Below are 16,232 nucleotides of genomic sequence, written 5' to 3'. Positions count from 1 at the left end.
AGTTTTAGCCACAGTTAATACATTCAGAGTAGACCTGAGGGCTTTACTACGACATCATTGTCCGGCTCTGAACTATGCGCTCTGTGCGCGTTCACCTCAAAGGAGCTGCGATCGCGGGCTGCTGATTTCCTCACAGCCTGAGGGCTATGAGGAATACAAGTGATTACAACACATTTCTGACAGCAGAACATTGCGCAGGGCTCTCCGTGAGACGCACGCAATTAAACCCATGCACACGCCACACAACTTGCGCCGCTATTTAACAGTGGAAGGGCAGGAATCAAATGCGTCCGGGTGAAATTTCAAAATCGTCTGGGATTTTATTAAAGCCTCAATACATGTTCACATTTAATTTGCGTTGCGTTCCTCTAGGGTCTGTCACAAACTAGTTGGGCTACGCCCTCCCCTACTCAGTTAGGTTCGCTTTGCATTGGTGGAAGTGAGTAGGGGGAGTGGTTAAGTAAAGCCTTCAGATTGGACGGTTTGACTTTAGAGTTACCGTCATGTTTTGTATTTTTTTTTATACCATTATTGTTTTATAGGGACAAACATTAACATATTTCTCCTGCAGGGGATTGATAAAGTTCTATCTATGTAACAGAAGGAAACACTTACTCATACTCCATCAAATATTCATACTCATACTTTGCACACTTTACCACAGCATTGGCCTACTGAATGCCACAGATATATTTTTAAGCATTGGACTGAATGCCACATAAATATAATGTATGTTTTGCACGTTTGCAACGTTTAAAAGTTCAGGGAAAAGTATATGCCTCTACTGGTGTTTCTTAGGCCAATATCCTTTTGAGGTAGTGTTGTTTCTGAATATTAGTGTTAAGGGCCAATAATGCCTACTATCATACATTAGTCACCATGTCTGTGGACAAATTTGTATGCAGTCACATATGCAGTCACATATATGCGCATTGCACATCTGTTGACCTTTATCCATTTACAGTAAACAGATAATTTTTTCTTGCTGGAAGATATTTTATATTGTTTTCATATTATTATTTACTGACAGTGATTACCGAATGCGAGTGTTTGTTATATTGAAAGCGAGGCTGGGTGTGCCTATGAATATAAGCTACAGTGAGTTTTTTAAGGTGCTGTACAAGCAAATCATATTGACTACTCTGTACAGTGACAAAGAGTGTACAGTAACCTACTTCATTCAATATTGAATAGGCTACTGTAGCCTACACTATGTACAAATGGTTTTGCTCTTTGCTCATGGCAGTTGTGGCAGTCATTTTAACTTGTCAGCAGGCAAGCTTCACTCATTCCAGGAATTATTATGCTTTGTCATATAGCCTACTTGGAACGTGTTGAAATAGATCTATAGTAGCCTATAGAAATTTGCCAGCTGGAATACAAAGCAAACTCTCCTTCAAATGCACAATCATGGAAGTCTTGTATTGTCATCCCCAAATAATGCTGCAATGTAATAATATACATCTTTAAATGCACAATAATGAGTCATTATTTTTATTATGACTTATCAAAGATTTTTATTGGCTCCCAGAATGCAGGTCTGTTAGTGACTCCCAGTATCTCTAAAAACAGACTGGGAAGTAGAGGATTCAGTTACTGGGCTCCTTTACTGTGGAACCAGCTCTCCCCATGGGTCAGAGAGGCAGACCCCCCCCCTCACCTTTCTCACCTTGTAGTTTGGCCTTGGCGTCTCACAGTCTCTCTGTGTTTCCAGTTATTCTCCACAGCTCCATCCCTCTGAACCAACTGCAATTTTTCCCCTTGGTTTTCCTGGGAGTCGATGTGAGGGTTTAAGGGAAGAGGATGTTGTTATGATGCTCATGCTAAAGCCCTTTGAGACAAACTGTTTGTAAAAACGGGCTATAAAAATAAAATTGCCTTGCCTTGCCTAACCCGCTTGGAATGTAATTCATATTCGTGCTACTAGTTTGATCATTGACTGACTACATGAATAGAGATTCTTATAGAGGTCTTATAGTCAAACGGTATAGGGTATATACACTTTTTTATGTGTTTAGGCCAGTTATGAGATCTAGTTAACATCATTAAAAGTAATTTCCAAACACATTAAAGAAAAGAAAAAAATAAAGAGATTTTGCAGCATTAGCACACTTTTACTTAAACAGAGTGGGATAGGAATCAGGTTAACAAAACAACTAAGAACATCTAAGCTGTCTAACACATTACCAACGCAACATTGAAAACATCACAAAAAAAACAGCTGGAATGCAAAGAGTTTGCTTTGTATTCCAGCTGGCCTGTTATGAGCAAATTTCTATACGCTACTATAGATCCATTCCAAAACATGTTCCAAGTAAGCTATAGCACAACGCATAATGCATCCTGGAATGAGTGAAGCTTGCCTGCTGACACGTTAAAATGACTGTCACAACTGCCATGAGCAAAACCATTTGTACATAGTGTAGGCTACAGTAGCCTATTCGATATTGAATGAAGTAGGTTACTTTATAGGCTATACTCCCTGTCACTGTACAGAGTAGACAATATGATTTGCTTGTACAGCACCTTAAAAAACTCACTGTAGCCTATATTGATAGGCACACCCAGCCTCGCTTTCAATATAACACGCACTCGCATTCTGTAAACACCATCACTAAATAATAATATGAAAACAATATAAAATATCTTTCAACAAGAAAAAATAATTTGTTTACTTTAAATGGATAAAGGTCAACAAATGCGCAATTTTCAGCTGTCAGAAATGTGTTGTGATCACTTGTATTCCTCATAGCTCTCAGGCTGTGAGGAAATCAGCAGCCAGCGATCGCAGGTCTGCTCTGCATGCATTAACTGTGGCTAAATATCAACTGCACTGAAGTCATCATAACTTCATAAATTCTCATTTTCAAATGATTATGAATCCTATTATTGTTATTTGAAGCCGTGTCAGTCTTGACTGTGGGTGGTGTGGTCCTCTGTATCTGCTAGTGTCTATAATACAGTAATATTTTTGTCGACATTATCAAACGGAAGAACTTTTATTATGAAGAGCAAAGGGCAATGAAGCACGCTAGCCAATAAGAGGACCCGCCCACCGGCGGAAACAAGATATTGAGTGGTAAATTCGTTTCGCTCAGTAAGAACCAAAAAACGAATAAACAAACTGAAATTTAGATTTTCGTTTTCTTGTCAAAACGAAAAAACGAAAAAACGGCTTGTTTTCTGGTTTCTGCTTGCGTCAATTATGTCCAGAAAACAGAGTAATAAAACGTACCTTGCTCGTACAGGTGGTTCAATGGATGCACCTTTTACTATACAAGAAATGCGGAGACTATAGCAAAATAATATATCATAAATATCTCCAGGGAAAGACTACATTTGTTGGATAATGTTAAACAATGTATGGGGTTGGACTTTAAGGAATACATAATGAAGTATGAGAGGAAGTATGGGTACCTATCAGTTGGAAAGATGCAGTACCTGCATAGGCCTACCTAAAATAAAATCAGGAAAGGACCCGGCAAGTCCAACAAGCTTGACCAATTTCACTTACCGTGTTTGAAGGATAATGGATAGGATGATTACAGAGAGAATGACATTTTATGTAGAAAGCAGAGGATTGATTTGATTTCTCCTTACCAGAATGGGTTTAGGCAATGCAGGGGAACAATGGATCCAGTCATTTAGAAATGAGGATAGCCCAAATTAATAAATAAGCCATATTGGCAGTGCTTTTTTATGTACTAGAAAAAGCATATGATATGGGTTTGAAATAAGGATTAATGGTTCAATTATATAAAATGGAAAGTAACAGAAATAACTTTTAATTGGATTAAAGATTTTTTATTTGATAGATCTATTCAGGTTTAGATGGGATCAGCTATCTAACAGGTATAATGTTGATAACGCAACTACTCAGATCGGCCCAATAATTCTTTCCATTATGATTAATGATGTGTATTCCAACATGAATTTGGACATAGGAAGATTGTTATTCGTCCAAGATGGGGGCTTATGGAAAAGGGGGAAGAATGTTATATTCTTTGAAGGTAAGAATAAAGCAGGAGTTAGAGTAGTTGAGAAATGGCTATGCTCATGGGGATTTAGGTTTTTAGTTGAGAATACAAAATTAATGGTATTTGCTCGGGAGAAGGTAGGAGAGGCTGATGTATATATATGATGTAGGTTTTTGACCTGGATTGATAATATAAATAAGATAGTGAAAATATGCAAGACGGTTCTAAATGTAATGAAATGTCTGACAGGATCTGAATGGGGAGCAAGTAGAAGTTCTTTGAGGAAGATGCACTGCTTTGCTTGATTGATTGTGGGAGTGTAGTATAAAGGTCAGCGGCAAAAACATTGTTAAATAAGATGAAAGTCACACAAAATCAGGCTCTGAGATTATGCTGTGGGGCCATAAAGACTTATCCATAGCAGTCCAAGTGGAGATGGGAGAAATACCACTTGGCCTAAGATACAAGCAACTAATGTTGATTTATTATGTTATTGGGCAAGTCCACAAGGAAGGAGATCATCCATCTGTAAAGGCTCTTAGTCCATGCTGGGGAGAGAGTGGGAAAGTGAAGGGTGAGTGTTATGTTTGGGCCGTAAGTAAAATGGCAAAATAAATAGGATACCATGAGAAAAAAGATACAGCTCTATAGTACCTTACCCCGTGACTCCGAAATACTGGGTTTTCTTTTGTTGAACAAGTTCTACATCTAAACATTAAGGAAAGAATACCAGATCACTTAACAGTGTATACAGTTAGCTATTAGCTGCATCACAGTGGATAGAGCAAAGTAAGCTAAAAAAGTTGATATGCTCAGACTCGTTATCAGCGCTGGTATCATTGCAATCCATGTCATCCCAAAACAGCAGAATTACACTATGAAATATATGAAACACTAATCATAATATTGAGACATACAGAAACAGCAGTCCGGTTTCTGTTGATTCCTGCTGGGGCATTGAGGGGACTGAAATGGCCAACTCTCTAGCTAAAGAGGCGCTAAAACAGACCAGAATGGTGGAGGTTGATTCCAGTAAAGCTGAAGCTAAAGCTATAGTACAGCACCATATCATGACAGCCAAAGGCATTGGGAAGCTAGTGAACCAAGGGCGTCATTTATAAAATAAAGCAAAAGTGGGAGGAATGCAAACAACAGTAAAAAAAATCCCAAAACAAACAATCCTATCAAGATTGAGGTCAGGACATACAGCTTTACATAAAACAATGAATTTAATGGGGACACGTGTGGCTTATGAGAAGAACAGGTCATCTGTCGCTGACTAACACTGAGAGAAAAGTTAAAGAATGAAATAAAGAAATGTGGAGTGGGAGTATTGGATCCTGATAATCAGCATTGAGGAAGGACAATTTGAAACCTTGTTTACGTTTTTAAAAGAAACAGGGTTAATAAAGATAGTTGAATGGATTTGTTTTGTTGTTGGGGAACTTTGGGCCCTATTCCGGTCCAGTAGGGGGCGGTGATGCATCTTAACGCTGAACGTCGTAGCCATTATAATGAAAAAGAAGGAGAAGGAAGAAGAACCTGATTGTCGGATTCAACCAACATTTCGTTGAGTTATACGGAGAAGCATCGCGTATCCACGTTTTTCTTGCCTAGCGGAGCGTGATCCACACACAAGGTAAAGTAAGGACGGTAGTTAACTCCACGCAGCTAGCATGCCGACACCAGCACTGTCACAACTTTTGTTATTCCTTTTGATCAAGTGTTTTCATGAGAAAGCGACACAATAAAGCCTAATCTGGCTAGAAACGTTGGGGTCCAAACCTTTTGTTTCAACCCTGTCAGAGGCGTGTTTCTGACTCCAGGGACGGGTCAATGTATATCCTAGATCTCCTGTTCACCTTAGTGTTGTTCTGATGTATCGTTACTATTACACAATCTAAATACTGCATTTCTAACATGTACAGATCAAGTTAGCTCTACATACAACTGGTACTGGTCTGATGTAGTATCACACTAATACACAATCTAAATACTGCCAGTTCTCACATGTACAGATTAAGGTAGCTCAACATACAACTGGTACTAGTCTGATGTAGTATTACAATAATGCACAATCGAAATACTGACAGTTCTCACGTACAGATCAAGGTAGCTCAAAATACAACTGGTACTAGTTTGATGTAGTATTACACTAATACACTATCGAAATACTGCCAGTCCTAAGTTTTTATGTAGCTCTTGACTCTACATACAACTGGTAGGCCTACTTGTCGGATGTAGTAACATTATCAAATCTAAATACTGCCAGTTCTAACCTTCACAGAGCTATGTCACAGCTCTTCTCATAAACATAAGTCCAAGTAGTTGGACCAAACTGTTGACTTGATCATGCTGTTCAACATAGTTCATTTTGTATTGATAATTCTGGTGTTATGTTTTGTGTGTTATTAAGTTGTAAGCACTGGATTAATCTCATATCTGAGCAGTGTTATCCATTAGGGTTATTATTATCGATTAAATGAAAAGACTCTTTCACCTTATGAATTGTGTTTGTGTTTTCACAGTCGAGATGGATCCTTCTCTGTTGAGAGAGAGGGAGCTCTTCAAGAAGAGAGCTCTCTCCACCCCGGCGGTGGAGAAGAGACACGCCGCCGAGTCCAGCTCACACAAGAAGAAGAAGTCCAAAGCTGATAAAGAGGGTTCATCGGGCTCAAAACAAGGTGGAGGTAAGCACATGTCATTCCTAGCTTCATTTATTTTCTGTTCTGTTTTGGTGCAGCCTATTTCCTGGTGCTGTTCATCCACCTGGACAGAATATGTCTTGCTCTGTGGCTTCAAGAGAGTGAGTCTGGTGTGGCAGACTTATGTGTTTCAGTATTCTCTAGTTCTGTATACTACTTGTCTCCGGTATTCAATAGGCGTACATTACGCGGCAGGGGGATGCAATTGAGCTATTATGCTCATTGTGTTTGAAAAGTTACAATTTACTGACCCTCTTAATTGAATTGCTAATGGCCTTTAATAGCCAGGACCAATATGGGAGAGGGTAGATCATGTATGATGACTAACATACATCACACAAATATTTTCTGCTGCCCAAATAACATCAAGTTGTGGTCTTGGGAATATGATTTAGCCAAGTTGTCTATTTAGTGCATGTACGTCAAAGCGTGACCCTCTTTCGGTACTGGTGCATTCTGCTGTACGAGTTTACAATGCTAATGGGTTGCTTTTTTCCATTATAATATAGTCCATGTTCATCCAGCCCACTTAGGTTTTACTATTAGGACATTATGGGATTGTGTTTTTATTATTTAGGAAGAAGGGGAAAAAAATGCGATCATTTACAAAGTGATCATTTTACCATTTATTGGACATGTTGTGTTAAGGCATATTAACACATAGTGTGCTTAAAAGGATTATAGCTACTTGCATCACTGTGCAGATGGGTTCACTGGCCAGCACACAGTGATGCAAATCAATACGTATTTACCACATTGGCAAGTCAATAATGAGAATACTGGAGTAAACAAATCCACCTAAGACAATTATATTATATATTATTTCTGTTTTTCTGTTTTCTGTTGTTCATGGTTGTTGTCAATACAGTCCATAGAGTGATGCCACTTGAATGATTTCCCCTAAACACAAAAGGGGTTCTCTAAGGGTACCTTTTCCCAAGGTGTTCTGTAGTGTCTCAAAATGTTAGGGGCACATAAAGAAAAGAAGGGGCACACAAGCTGTTTGTGTCATTGAATGTATTTGCCCACTGCAAGGTCCATTCCCTAAAGTTATAATACTTTTGTCTCTTTATAATAATGTAAATAATAATAAATTAAACAAAAGTACAAAATATACTTTATCACAACAAATCGTCCTAAATTGTATTTTGGGAGCAGATCTCTATTTTTAGTTGCATATAAGTGAAGAGAATGGGCTTCAGTGTGGAGCCCTGAACACACACACACACACACACACACACACACACACACACACACACACACACACACACACACACACACACACACACACACACACACACACACACACACACACACACACACACACACACACACACACACAATGATCCCGTTTGACAGGAGATGTGCCAAATCTAAAGAATGTTTAGCATGTGGTAAAAGTTCTCTATCATCCTGTGAAATGGATGTTTAATAATGCTTAGTTGTTGATCAATACAAAATTAATTCATTGTGTTAAAGCAACCGAGGTGGAGTCTTTGTATTAATATTTTCTATTTCAAGTACACCAATTTGATGGCTTTTAGTTGTTATTACGGTAAAGGTAAAATAGCTCTTTGGGGCTGCACTTGCGTCTGACATTCTGACATGACATGGTGTTCAGAGGTGCAGCATTAGCTTTCTTCTGAGGGAGATAACAATCTGTCAATTACCATGCACAATACATAGGCATCAACTCTTTATATCCATTGACTACAGTCTCTGTCTCATCTGCCCATTTGCTTGCATCGCGCTGCACCCCATGTCAGCGACGTGCTCTTAGTGTACTATGAACCGCTTCATATATCCTTTGGGGACGGCCTTGAATGCTGTAGTAATGGACGGTTGAGAGATTCTGCCTCCGGCCCGCCTTACATCCGCCTCCACCTCCCCTTCCCCCCGACTCCTCCTCGCCTCCACCTCTCCCTCGCCCTACACCAACTCCGTCTGGGACACGTAGCCCGGGCAGTGGCAGCCACTGCAGGAGGCTGGGCTCTCCTCGCGGAGCTGCTGGTGGGTCTTGCCCTTGGCACAGCAGCCACAGTCCAGCAGCTCGTAGAGCACGGCCAGCACGGCCAGGGAGATGACGGTGAGGATGAAGAGCAGCAGGATGACGAAGCAGGCCACGTTCCAGCCGTCGTGGAAGGGGTAGACCTCCTGCACCTGCATGGAGACCCGGGAGAGCAGGGCCACCCCTGGCGGCCACGAGAGGCCGCCGGGTAGGGCCGTGGCGTTGGCGGCTGTGCTGGTGAAAACGGTGGTGCTGTTGGCCATGGCGGTCTGTAGGGGAAGAGGCGTGCAGGTTGTTACTTGTCGGGAGTTTGCGACTTGACCTGTTTTTAATTGGAAGGCCACGGCATGAGGGAACTGACGAGCGTGTGAGCTTCGAGGGAACTAGGTGTTTGTGGTTCGGCCACCGGAGGATGGAAATTCAAAGTAAAAGCGGTTATGAGAGTGGCACTATTACTGTCAACGGGGTGCTCGGTAGTTTCTTTGAGTGAGGTAAATGGATCTCTTCAGTGAAGGGAGATTTTAGTAGAATTGATTAACTTTATATTCATGACAGGACCAAACAAAAAGTAACCGCGCACAAATTTGCTTAAGGAACTGTTGGACTTTCAGAGAGATGTCACCCAAGATTTTTGCTTTATAAGTCAACTGTAATTAGGCTGTATGATCAAATGCATATCGTGCCATATCATACCATAGGCTGGATTTAAAAATAATAATAATAATTCTACGTATATTAGTTGTTTGTATAGTATGATACTTAAACCGCACGTCACAGCAGGAGACACGATAACCGCTTAAAGAACATATAACTCACATTCCCTATCCTTCATAATGTCAGTCTGTCTTGTTGGATGAAGCTAGCTGCAGAGCAAACGTCCTGATCTGCTCTATAACATGCAGTCCTTTGTGGTGGCCAGCTCAGCTCATGTCCCGGGGCGAACCACTTAGAGGTTCCCACCAAGCCACCCTCAGAGCTAAAGCCTTGACAGGAGCTTCCTCCACTTTGCTGTGACATCACAGGACGTTCTTCCCCCCTGTTGTTGAAGAGTTCATGCCTTCAAGCAGAGATTGAACAATCACCTCCTCAAGATCGGACTGCATCCTAAAGCAAAAGGGCTTCAGACGTACACAAATCATGCTTGTATTTAGTCCTGAGTAGCTGCACATCAGCGATTGGCTGTCTGAATTGTTTTCATAAACCTTGCGTCTGCAAAGGCACACAAGAAGAAAATACAATGAAAACCCTTGAGGATAATTTAACGATGATTGTCGGGTGTCTAGATTTATTTATGTGGTATTCAATGCCACTGTCTCAGGCGGAAAGAAATGAGGTCTGGACAGGCTTGAAGTGAGAAAGCAGCAAGCTTGTCTGAGTGGCCCCCCCCCTTGAGTCCTCGCATCCACCCACCCCACGCTCTCCCCACTCCAACACCCTCCTCACAGCCGGCGGAGAAGCTACATGGCCTCTCTCTTCTCTTTCTCTCTTATCAAATAATGATAAACAACAGACAGGGATGCCTACGACAGAAGGATGGAAGCAACAACAATTTGGGGAATTTAAATTGGAAATTGATTCAGAATCATAGAAGATGAGAATCGTGATTCTGGCGTTAATTGTTATATTTATTTCCCACCATTCAAACTGGCTCTGGCCTCTGAAACATGTTGACGACACACACACTTCAGAAGAAGTGACTAGCGTAGTCAACTGACCCACTTTGCTTGAGTGGGTCGAACAGGAAAAGGAGGTTGGGGAGGACCAGTTAGTGAGGTGGGTTAGCTTTTCCTGTTGTATTTTTTTTTTTTTTACAAAAGTTTGCCTGTAGCATTAGCTAATTTCCAGCATGTGCATTAGAAATTGATGCATACCTTAAAGTGTGTACGTGCGTACGCCCACCCGCCCGCCCGCATGCGGCTGCTTTGATCATTGAATTTATACCGGCACCATGACGACAGGCTCCCTTCCACCCACCTAGTATGTCTCTCCAGGCTTTCCCCCGTTCCCCATCAGCCCCCCCTCCCTGCTCTCCCGATGAGCATCAAAACACAAGGACATATTGGGGCTATCTGCAGCATCTGCTCTCCCTGGCCTCGTGAAGTCCCACCTCTAATACTTAAGGTGGAATGGCAGTGCAGGTCATTCTGACTGCACAGGGGGACTTCCCCTCTACACACACACACACACATACTATACACACATGGCTATGTGTTGGGCTACATGCATTGGTCAGCCCCGTATTGATTTTAGCTTGGATCTCAAGCATCCTGCTGGAAAAACGACACACTTCAACGCAGATGACAAGGCTTGTTATTTTGAGTAGGATTATGTAAACATATAGTACATGCTACTACATTAAGTCTTCTTCCAAGTCGAGTAATAGAGTGAGGATGGCTTGTGCTCATTTAATGATCAGAAAGGATGTGACTTGTAAGAAGAGCTGTGTAAGAAGCATGACGTCTACACACAGATTGAATTCAGCCTGAATCATTCATGTATTCCGCTTACACTGATCACATACGAATACGCCAACAATGACAGTGCGCCTAATACACAGACTCACCTGTGTATCGGTGCTTCTCTCTCACAAAGGATGATCTCTCCTCTAGTTTGCTCCACCTTTTGCTCTTTTCTTCTGCTCGCCCCCGACACACTCCTCCCGCTCTCAGGCGCTCTCAGGCACTCTCCGGCTCGCGCTGCCACTCCTTGCAGCTCTCTGCGTCTCAACCTAACGGAGCAGATGCTCCCTGCTCTATCATTGGTTATGGTTAAGAGCTGCTCCGGCATCATTAGCCAGCTGCCCCTTCAATCAAATCCCATGTCCCGCCCCTTGAGCTCGACATGGCCAACAGAAGCTCCCGCCCACACACACATGAATCATTCAGTAGTCTGTGCCAATCGGCAGGTGTGATTGGCCCGAGGCAAAGCACATAGTCTGCAGGAGGGCAGCATCTTGATTTGGACTCCAGTGGCGAGTTCACTAGGATGACAGAAGTGGCTTGTGATGGCTTGTTTTGGTACACACTGTATGTTTGTGTCTGCATGTGGTTCTGTCTGTACAATGAAAAATATATAAACATAGTTATTTGCTATACCCAATAATAACTTGACTTCTTATCCATCCCTTATTCCAAGAAACTGCATTTTTATTTGAAAATAGTTACATTATACACACAATTAGGGGGAATGTGTACAGTCCTGACACAGGTTGATCTTCAAAATCATTGAAATGTTTTAATAAATGCATGCATTCTTCTGCAAATGTGTGTTAAAGACCACAGGTTTTAACCCCAAGTTATTTAATTTGTGGGTGGAAGTATGTACCACATCGAAAATGCATTATTTTCATTATTTAGAATTTTGTAATGAAACTTTCTCACAGAGTCCAAAAACAAACACAACTGAAGGTAAGCTGGAGCCAGAGGGAATGACAATTAGAATGGGAATGTCAAGCCTTGTTGTGGAAAACCTTCTAACTAACAGGAGGGATTGGACGCTGCAGCCACAGCATTTCTTTATCATATTTCCGAGGTGGAGGAAACTGCCTACGATAGAGGACCGAGGACATGGAAAGATGAATCAATGTTTAATTTGCCTCAAGGCTCTCATTCTTGTCAGTGCAATTCCGCTTGCCATTACAATTTCACTCTAGCATTTGTCATGCCTTCAGTTTCTTAATGTTCAAGTCTGTATCTGCACATTGCATCACTAGAACGGGTCCAGCGGTTATTCCAAGTTGACAAAATGTAAATCATTTCGAAAACTGATTTGCTACATACTTGCCCCTAATGAATACCAAACAGCAACTTGTAGATGTTAAACCTCTTGTATAATCCCTTCTGTTTTACACATTCAACTTGACGATATTAAACCTCTTGTATGATCCCTTCTGTTTTATAGATTCCAGTAATGGCAGCTTTAACCTCAAAGCCCTCAGTGGAAGTTCTGGGTACAAGTTTGGCTGCCTGGCCAAGATCGTCAACTACATGAAGGTCATATTCTAACGCTTTGAATATATACTTTATTGATCATCTGTTTATTGTCTTTCAAGTTCAGGATATGCAGGATTTTAAATTGCATAAATCCCATGGCTCCAGTTCTCTTAAAGGAAACGTTTGGGGGCTTGGGGACAGCAATATTTGACATCGGTTCAGAATTGAGGAAGAACGTTAAGCTGCAATTTGTGAAACATGACGCGCTATAACACTTTGGGGCAGCACATCCCATAATTGCGGGTCTTCTAATAGTGCTTGGTTTGGCACTGACATGCTCCGATTTGCTTGTGTTTGATAATATCTGACAACTTTATCAAACGGATCCCAATACAAGGGTTGCTTATCCCTGGCTTGATCCGGTGTGTTCGTTATTGTGCATAAGCAAGTCTCGATCACATTGAAGTCTCGCTCAATACTGGCATTAGACCAATGTCTAAGGTGTGTATGTAAAGAAATCCCTGTGTCTTCCTTCAATGCGTGGCCAAAGGGGCCAGTAATGAAAAGGACGTACTGATTCTTACGAAAAAGTAGCTTTTTATTGCACATGATTTTGTTATGCTAAATCTATTATTTTAGTCTTTACAGCCTGACATTTTTACATCCCGTCATCTTCAGTGTTTTAGGATCAAAACAAAATGCTTTTCTCTTGTTGTGTCAAGTCTATGAGTCACTCCTGTCCTCTTTGTAACATTTGGTGCATGATAACAGCTTGTGTATCACTCTGATGCTCTGTTTGAAGTGATCTCCCCGAACCGTACTGCCTAGCTGACTCATCCTCTCCTGCCTTGATTACAGCTCTCACTTTGACAGCACTAAATGCTCTTTCCAATCCTTTTGAAAAGATCTCACCATTTGAGTTTTTAAAATGTTATGCTTTCTAACCAAGGTTGCACATTTCTCTGTTACTCAAATGCTGTCAAGATAGTTTAACACCTGTCATGTTCTAACTTTATATGCAATCTTTTTTCAACCCTTCAACCCAATCTTTCTAACCACCACATTAAACACTAAAACCAAATGCATGATTTTAATGTTGCCCTTGTTGTTCTGTCTATTTCTGTCCACTCTTAGACGAGGCATCAGAGGGGGGACACACACTTCCTCACCCTGGAAGAAATCCTAGATGAGACCAAGCTGTTGGACATTGGCATGAAGCAGAAACAATGGCTCATGTCTGAGGTGTGTGCGTGCACGTGCGTGTCATGAATCATCAAAGACAAAACAGCATACATGACAAAGGGATAGCGTTGGAAAGGTTGAAATGATCAGTCATTTTAAACCGAGAACATGGTTGCAACAAAATGAAATCAACCCATGACCTTGGATTGTGAGACTCATCCCCCAGTTTCCCTATGCCAATGCTAGGCCTTAGCCAACAACCCAAAGATCGACTCGCGAGACGGGAAGTACGCCTTCAAGCCCAAGTACAGCCTCAAGGACAAGAAGGCCCTGCTTAGGCTGCTGGACAAACACGACCAGCTGGGCCTTGGAGGAATCCTGCTTGACGATGTGGAGGAGGGGCTCCCCAACTCTGCCAAGGCCATAAAGGTACCCTGAGCCCCCTTGTGTATAACGCACGTCATGCATCCGGCCTTTAGCAAAGGCAGGTGCATGGGCTTCAGAGGAGATACGGCCGTGTTCAGGCAGCCTGGTAACCCAGAGCAGTTGGTAGCTGTGTCTGTTAAAAAAATACGAATGAAGAGGCTGGTAGAATTGTCTTAACCAGTCTGATAAACCCGTTGTGCCCCTCTACAAAATGATCTCATGTTTATATGAAGATATATAAACCATCTTGTATCATTATTGTAGAATTTTTATACAGCCTTTCTACAATGACAACAAACAACGAAAATCAAACTATTAAATGTAACTCTATTTTTCAACTGGCAATAAAAACACAACAGACTCGCTATTCAACTCACGAGTGTGAAGTCGCCTCCAGATTGTTTCCACTCTCTGCTAGCGATGCCCGTAAACTGACTTCCAACTGACAGACGTCACACAGGCGACATGGTCTGAATCTCTGAATGTTATAAACGTTCTACAAGAGGTCCCTTTTCATTAAAGTATGTATAAATGATGTCCCTCAGACATTGGGAGATATGATCACCTTTGTGACCAGACCAGACAAGAAGAAGGTCTTGTTCTACAACGACAAACACTGCCAGTTCCTGGTCGATGAAGGTGAGCATCTGCTTGATTTTATTTCTCAACTGTTATATAAATGTTAATCGAGTTTCCCCTTGTTTGTTGCCCAAAATAGCAAGCCAGTGTACTATACATTGCAACCACTAGCTAATGAAATCATGAAGGATCAATACACATTCCTCCAACATTTGGCCATCTCCCAAGGGCAGGTCTTCCTGTTTACAATGAAGATCATGCAACCATGCACTTCTGAAAACCTTACCGTCTAAAGTTCTTTGCACATGTTGTCGAAGTGTGGGGTAAAATCTCAGACTGTATATGATCCTTCTACACAATGGCATTCACACCTGTTCCCTGTGTCCATCTCAAGAGTTTCAGAAGCTGTGGCGGAGTGTTCCCGTGGACTCAATCGATGAAGAGAAGATAGAGGAGTACCTGAAGAAACAAGGCATCTCCTCAATGCAGGAGACGGGTCCAAAGAAAGTGGTCAGTGTTCCATCTGTCTACCATACCATATAGCTGTTCCTCTCCATAAAATATTTTCGACAATGAATTCGCCTCTCCATAACATGGATGCACTTCTCCATGACATAACATAAAATCAAGGCATGCTTTGAGTCTAAATCAATTGCATTTATGTGCCTATACTTGGTTGTTTGGATGTGACACTAAAGTGCTTTGGTTTCCATGTGCAGTTACCAGTGCAGAAGAGGAAAAAGCCCGGTGGACAGAAGAAGAGTCGCTTCAAGACTCACAACGACCATTTGGCTGGGGTGCTGGAGGACTACTCAGAGGGTGTGCCAGTGAAGAAGGGACAGAACTAGCGCTGGCTGGCCAGAGAGCAAGAAGGCCGGAGCTTTAGCCCAAGGGATATTGGCCTTATGCGCCTCTACAACCCAGACTGTTGAAATGTTCTAAAGTGTTGGTTGGTGGTTTTATTGTTACTTTGAGTTTATTCTTTATTTTGAATTATCAAAGTTCCCGATTGCACTTATCGATCCCATCATTGCTTCAATGATCGTCGATAATGGACTCAAAGGATTGGATTGTGTTAGCTTTACACAAGACTTACTGCATAACTACTTTCCTCATCGGGATACTCCAATGACTTGATAGTAAAAACACAAACCAGAATACTATGGAGTTGAATTGTGGTTGACACTGCAGTGGTTAGAAAAGTCAAAAGTTCAGAAAGGTCAAATGTTCAAAGGACACAGGGACCAATTTGTTGTAAAAACTAGTTTAAGTATGCTGCATACTACGCTTAAGTACTGACCATTTGTTTCATTTTTGAATTTGTATGCTTCAGATAAAGGCAACTGCTCATATGGGCTTATGTTTCATTTTACTGCATGACCTTGTTGAAGAAGCCAATAATAACACCACTTACCTCCCTCAT

The 16,232-nt window shown here is 41.6% G+C and overlaps 2 protein-coding genes and 1 long non-coding RNA gene across 3 annotated transcripts in view; 1 reads left to right on the top strand and 2 right to left on the bottom strand.

Annotated features, from left to right (window-relative positions):
- LOC132453867 (uncharacterized) overlaps positions 1-16,232 on the bottom strand; it is a 154,086-nt gene that overhangs the window by 2,132 nt on the left and 135,722 nt on the right. The window lies entirely within an intron of this gene.
- gtf2e2 (general transcription factor IIE, polypeptide 2, beta) lies at positions 5,467-16,159 on the top strand. Its single transcript, XM_060046898.1, has 8 exons — positions 5,467-5,616; positions 6,506-6,667; positions 12,591-12,682; positions 13,757-13,864; positions 14,051-14,233; positions 14,776-14,869; positions 15,204-15,319; positions 15,529-16,159. Exons 2-8 carry the CDS (start codon positions 6,511-6,513, stop codon positions 15,655-15,657), a joined length of 879 nt encoding a protein of 292 aa, XP_059902881.1. The 5' UTR covers positions 5,467-5,616; positions 6,506-6,510; the 3' UTR covers positions 15,658-16,159.
- On the bottom strand, positions 7,296-11,655 carry smim18 (small integral membrane protein 18). The gene is made up of 2 exons (XM_060046900.1): positions 11,254-11,655; positions 7,296-8,959 (listed from the first exon to the last, which is right to left on the bottom strand). The coding sequence occupies exon 2, from the start codon at positions 8,951-8,953 to the stop codon at positions 8,612-8,614; it is 342 nt and encodes a 113-aa protein (XP_059902883.1). The 5' UTR covers positions 8,954-8,959; positions 11,254-11,655; the 3' UTR covers positions 7,296-8,611.

Source organism: Gadus macrocephalus, chromosome 3, assembly GCF_031168955.1.
Source record: "Gadus macrocephalus chromosome 3, ASM3116895v1".
In the NCBI taxonomy this organism is placed as follows: Eukaryota; Metazoa; Chordata; class Actinopteri; order Gadiformes; family Gadidae; genus Gadus; species Gadus macrocephalus.
The sequence above is the reverse complement of the archived record's forward strand: the minus strand, read 5'-3'. Positions and strand labels throughout refer to the sequence as shown.

Coding starts and splice junctions, on each gene's coding strand:
- gtf2e2 (XM_060046898.1), top strand. CDS start 6,511: ATGGATCCTTCTCTGTTGAGAGAGAGGGAGCTCTTCAAGAAGAGAGCT. Junction 6,668..12,590: donor GGGCTCAAAACAAGGTGGAG/GTAAGCACATGT, acceptor TCTGTTTTATAG/ATTCCAGTAATGGCAGCTTT. Junction 13,865..14,050: donor AACAATGGCTCATGTCTGAG/GTGTGTGCGTGC, acceptor TGCCAATGCTAG/GCCTTAGCCAACAACCCAAA.
- smim18 (XM_060046900.1), bottom strand. CDS start 8,953: ATGGCCAACAGCACCACCGTTTTCACCAGCACAGCCGCCAACGCCACG.